Source organism: Podarcis melisellensis (genome assembly GCF_964234715.1).
Source record: "Podarcis melisellensis genome assembly, chromosome: 5".
NCBI lineage: Eukaryota > Metazoa > Chordata > Lepidosauria > Squamata > Lacertidae > Podarcis > Podarcis melisellensis.
This window is the reverse complement of record NC_138537.1, coordinates 94,147,966-94,153,965: the sequence shown is the minus strand read 5'-3', so window position 1 is coordinate 94,153,965 and position 6,000 is coordinate 94,147,966. Positions and strand designations below refer to the sequence as shown.

At 39.5% G+C, this 6,000-nt stretch overlaps 1 protein-coding gene across 4 annotated transcripts in view; it reads right to left on the bottom strand.

Annotated features, from left to right (window-relative positions):
* Positions 1-263: 263 nt before the first annotated feature.
* NTF3 (neurotrophin 3) overlaps positions 264-6,000 on the bottom strand; it is a 69,991-nt gene continuing 64,254 nt past the window's right edge. For all 4 annotated transcript variants that reach the window (XM_081911882.1, XM_081911883.1, XM_081911885.1 and 1 more), the window contains exon 2: positions 264-1,431. In XM_081911882.1, the coding sequence (XP_081768008.1) occupies positions 634-1,431 (798 nt within the window). In that variant the 3' untranslated portion in view covers positions 264-633. The remainder of the gene's footprint in view (positions 1,432-6,000) is intronic.

Sequence of the window (6,000 nt, the reverse complement as noted above, 5' to 3'; positions counted from 1 at the left end):
CCTAAACTTAAATTGCAGGCTTATTAGCAGTGGGTCTGGAACAGTGACATGGGACAGAATGGGGGGGGGGGATAAATGGTAACTCTAATAGTTAAGCTGGCAGAACATACAGAAAATGAGTATTATTACTAGTCAATGCTGGCTATAGCCTACATTGATTAATTTTGTTTTTGGGATGAAGGGATACAGTTAAACACTATATATTTAATCTTATCATCAAGGAATGGAAAAGCATGTACAAAAGTCTCGGCAACTTGATCTAATTTCTTTTAACAGGTTTACTCCATGAAAGTCAGTGGATTGACAGTTCTGGGCGAAAAAATACCAATGTTACACAAAGATTTTACAGGCAACTTATGGAAGGCTGAAGAGGAACAGAAGTCACAAGCTGTCATGAAAACTGGTGTAGCCAATTGTAGATATCCATACTTTACTGTTTTTTAATTGGTGTTGTTTATGTGCATGCATATATATATGTATATATACATACACATATACATACACACATGGCAGTTTTCTGGAATTTAATAAATAAGGACAACTTATAATATATAAAACAATATAAACATTTATATGCTACATGCATATCATATAATTTAGACATAATAATTTATACGACGGAGAGGCACAGACCTATGTTCGTCCAATTTTTCTGGATAATGCACACACACAAGAAGTGTCTATTCTTATCCATCGCCAGGCTACAAGTTTATTGTTTTCTGAAGTCAATGCTCGTACAAATGTTTGGGATGTTTTGCACTGGGAGTTCCAGTGCTTATCATCTATACCACGGCAGCCACTTTTGGCAGGCTTGGCTTGTTTACACTTTGTTTCATAAAAATATTGCTTGACTGGGGAAGGCCCTGTTCTGATTTCTCCCAGCACAGTAACCTGGTGTCCTCTAATGTCAATGGCAGAAGATTTGTCTGTGACCCATCGGCTCTCACTGTCACATACGGAATACTCCCCACGATGACTCTTGTTTTCAGCAAACCTCTTCTGCCGAGACGTTTGGTTTGCCGCCACAGAACTGCCAACGTAATCCTCCGTAAGGTATAATGGTGGGGGTTCCAATGGGGTATTGTCACTCAGGAGGACCCTGGGGGAGCTGTAGCGTTTCTGATGTTTTAGTAGTTCTGTATCCATTGAGATAACCGGCTGGAAATCGAGTTTCACACTTTCATTGCCATCCATATCAGGCTCAGCAGTCTCTGTTTTCTTCATTGTGTCTTGAACACTATCCTTTATATCTGTGATTTGCTTGGAGATCTTATTTCTTAAGATGTCTGCTTGAATAAGTTTTATAATGAGAGAATTTATTGAATCTTCTGGTAAACTCCCTTGGTCCATGTTGGTAGACTGGATGCCACGGAGATAAGCAAGGAATATCACATAAAACAAGATGGACATCACCTTGTTCACGTGTAAGATCTGAAAAAGAACCAAGAGTCAACTTGGAGACAAACAAATGAGCTTACATAGTCAACTGGTTGGTGGTGGTTGTTTTTCTTTCCATCATTTTCTTTTCAATATTATGCAGATGCAAAGTTTTACAAACTGTGTGTGCAATACCAAACGGCCAATAAATTCATGCAAGCTTTCCCCCAAATTCATATGGTCATATAAAGCTTCTTTAGACAAACCATTGGCTCTTTGCGCTCAATATTATCTACCGTGACTGGCCGTAACCCTTTCCAGCCCAGCTGTTCTGGACCCCTATAGCTGGAGGTGCCAGGAATTAACCCTGGGCTTTCTGCCTGCTTTCTCATTGAGCTAGGAAAAAAATCTATGAATCTGCCTTATACTGTACTGATTTAAGATCATATTGTCTGCTATGAGTGGCAAGAGCTCTCCAGAATGTCACATGGAAATCTCTCATATCCCTACTCTCTGAGATTCATTTAACTGGAGAGGCCAGGGATTGAATTTCGTACATGCATGTAGACATATCATTCCTATTTTTAAAACTCTCAGAAAAATCTGACCTGCACACTGATCTCAGGAGTTCTTGCTGTAAGGTACTAATTCACACATACATTCCACTGATACCAGCTGAATTTTTACATGGCAAAACTGAATCCATGCATGATCCGTAAGCCTGTGTATTCACAGTGTCCCTCGCGGTGGCCACAGAGAAGAGCAAAGATGTGTGCGTTTATTACTAAGTGTACTATTACTAATCAAATGTTACAGCAGACTTACGACTACCACTAAAAACAAGAATCTCACCCCATCTTCTTCCACTCTGCCTTTGTAACATCATGCAAGTTTCTCACTCCTGCAAATAGCAGCCAATGAAGTGGAGTGGGGAAATCATGTGTGATTATATAACGCATTAAGTATTTCAATATCGGGAGTGAGCAGAAGATAAAACCACTGGTGGGACACCAGTGGACCAGCAGCTAGAGACTGCTGGTTGCTGGGATCTTGCAAAGAAGTCAGAGAATAGTAGACTAACCACTTACAACACAGCAGATGTTCTAAGCTGAACATCTCAAGATGCCATATCCCATATTAGTTATGCTTTAATAATGCAGACTATGCACTTTTGCTTTGTAAATATAAAACTCATTTTTCTTTCTAGCAAAAGAAAAAAATGGGGTGAAGTAGCCTATTAGCCCACAGTTGCCCTAATGCTTTTAGTAGCATCACTACTTTTAGTTGTACACTCTGGTCCACAAAACTGTACAATACAGTATAGTAACAGTGCAACTTTATTCAGATGTCAGCCATGCTGCGCTCCATAGAACTTATTCCCTACTAGTTGTGTTGAGAATTTCAGCCTTAATGTGTTAGCTTTTTGCAACTTGCATCTCCAGACCACTTAGTAGCAGCTTTCTGCTCTGCTCGGGGGAGGGAGAAATGACTGTCAACGTGTAGGCTGCCCTTTTATGGTCAAGAAATGTGTTTTCCTCATTCCCATATTTTGTTATGAAATGAGCTCACCTAAGTCTAGACTACGTTTTCCTTAATACTTAAATGACAATTTCTTGCTGTTCTGTAAAAAGAGAAGTCTGTGGAGAAAACACTGGGGTTTCTAGCAGTAGATCTCAGGAACTGAAGGACCGGCACTCTTGCCGAAGCAAGTTAAATGTGAAATGGTAACCCAGATCTCACAAAGGTGGAAAGAAAGAGTGGTTAGAGCTTCTAGCATGTCTGATATCAACTGGAGAATGAAAATTGTCCAGCTACTGTACTCCACCAAACTAAGCTTGTCCAAGAGAAGGCATGGAACCACCAGATACCAACCGTAATGCCAGTGTTGTAGAAAAAGGTCAGGTGACCAAGGCTTTGGTTGGAGTAAAACTGTTCCTCAACTATACAACATCAAACTTATCAGATTGCTTTTTTTTTTTTTTACAAAGAAGTCCTTAAAAAAAGGCATTTTTAAGGACAATAAGTCCTTAAAAAAAGGCACATTCCCCCTTTTTATGAATACTTTCCCCTGAAATAGATGCTCTTGTGCAGTTTTTGGCTGCCACAAAATTTAGAGAAGCGCAAATTTTAAAGGGCAGCTGCATTTCAGTTTGCTGTCTGCCTCAGGAAGCGTGAATTAGGCAAAATGCAAAGTGGACCAAGTTTCTCCTTATCCCAAGCTGCAGTCTGTTGCTTTCTATGTACAGGAATTTTTCTTTTTCCCTGTGGTGAACCATTTCCCCATGCGGTCAAATCCAGGGTCAGTTTTACTGCTTCAACTCCTGCCTGTGGCCTCTCTTCATATTTCTCAAATCTTTGCACTCCACAGATAAGTGAATGCAAATAACTAATTAGGGATGAGCTCAATAGTCCAGTAGTAGAGGTCAGGCTTTTCCACTCTTGGCTGAATGGAAGCCTGTGGATTGACCACAGGCTCAAGAGATTGGCAGGATACTTTGTCGTCATCGTCCCGCCCGTCCCCCCCCCCCATTACAGAGAAAATGCTGCTATTGATGAATTTCACTACTTTTGGGGATGTGTGTGTTAATAACCTTCTCTCTTCTACTATAAATCAAGTTATTAAAATTTTAATGCTACTTTCCAACTAGTCTGGACACTTACTTCTTTGTAGAAAGGATGAAGAAGGACATGGCAAGAGAAGATTCTCCCTTTTTTCCTACCCCCTGCCTCCATGGAAGAACGTGGAAGGGAAATTTTGCTCGACTTTAGGAAAAATGTTTAAGAAAAAATAATGAGGTATAAATATTGATGTGTAAATTTGGATAGGTTAAAATTGATTTTTTAAAATGGTCTAAATTAAATGAAAATAAGGTTTGTAAATATAAATTGAGGAAATGGAAGAAAGAAGAAAAGTAAAATAATAACATGTTAGAATAAGTTAAATTAAGTTAAAATGGAGAAGTAAATTAAGGATTTGCTGAGCCAATAATTTAAATTGGGATACAAGAAGGGGAGGTGTGAGGAGGTCTGAGAAACAAGTTAAAAGAAAATAAGTATTTGAACTTTCAGGTGTTTTTAATGGTTTTTTTTTAGTTTTGGATTTTCGTATTTTTTTGTTTGTTTTTGTTTTTGTTGTTTTATGTTTTGTCCTTTTTTGAAAATGCTAATAAATATTCATTTTTTAAAAAAAGGAAGAACAGCCCTTGCATCCCCATTCCCAACCTCTAAGGAAGCTGCCTAGTTTGAGCAGAGGCGAGTTTATGAATTGGTTGCATAGTACAAAAACCAAGCATGGCTGCTTCTGTTGCAGCACTTCTGCTACTGCTAGGAAGACTCTGCCAGAAGCAGATGGGCAGCTGTAGATGTAACGGTCTTCTGCCTTCCATGGAGCCAAATCCAGTAGAAGCTGTCCAGCACCAATGGTGCCCTTAGGGCCGGAAAGAAAAGCTTGTCCACTCTTTTGGACTTCTTCCACCAATCTGCTGAGCAGCACCCAGGGGGAGGGGAGCTCATGTAGCATTTGCAAGATTACAAAGAAGCCGCAGAGACTGGATTAGAAGGAACAAACTTTACTTAGCGGTGTGCTGCTAGCAAACTTAGCTTTCTTTCCCTGCTGGTGACACCCAGAACTGATTCCTGCCTCCCTCCACCCCTCCCAATACAACCATTTCTAAATCACTTTAGTTCCTGCTCACACTACAGCTGAAAGCTCCTCTGCAGGAGCTGTCACATTTGTGCAGCCCCAGTAAGCCCCAGTTTGGTTTATCGTTTAACACAAGCCAGGGTTTTTCCTTTTTTTTTGTAAGTTCTTTTTATTAAGCTGTTTTTTAAAAAGAAGAAAAACAAAAAGAAAAAGAAAACCACAAACATATCAAGTAAAAGAACAAAAACGTATAAATGAACAACAAAGAAAAAACATCAGTTTATAGCATAACATTAATTGACTTCCCTCCATCACGGTTTTGAGCTATATCCCCACAGTATCTTCCTGCGGTATCTTTTTACAACCTTTATCTATACATCGCAGGTTTTATGTTACACCTACTGTGATTTTAATATTTCCTAAATTTGTTTCTATGTATGTAATGAATTTATTCCAATCGTTAATAAATTTTACGTTTTTTTGATGCCTGATCTTCTGTGTCATCTTTGCTAGTTCTTTATACTCAAATAACTTAGTTTGCCATTCTCTAATAGTTAGGATATTAGGGGTTTTCCAATTTTGCGCTAGCAATATCCTGGCAGCTACCGTTGCGTATTGGAACATAGTTTGGTCTTCTTTCCTAATCTCATCTCCGACCATTCCTAGGAGAAAGGCGGAAGAAAACCCGAAGCCTTTCTCCCACAAGCCAGGGTTTTCCAATCAAACACAAATTGCAATAAGGAAAGTAAAAAGCCTGTCAGAAAAGCCACTTACTGGTTGCAGTATCACCATTTTGATTTAGCACCAGGCATTTCTTGTGCTTCCTTTAGGAGCAGAACGTCCAAACTGCAAGTTGGCAACTGATTAAGGACCATCTGCACAGGCCAGTAGGTCCAGAGTGAGACAATATTAAGAGCCTGGAAAAGGCTACGGCCTTTGGCAGAAAATAAAGTGAGAGTCTACTAAGTGAGAGTCAACGT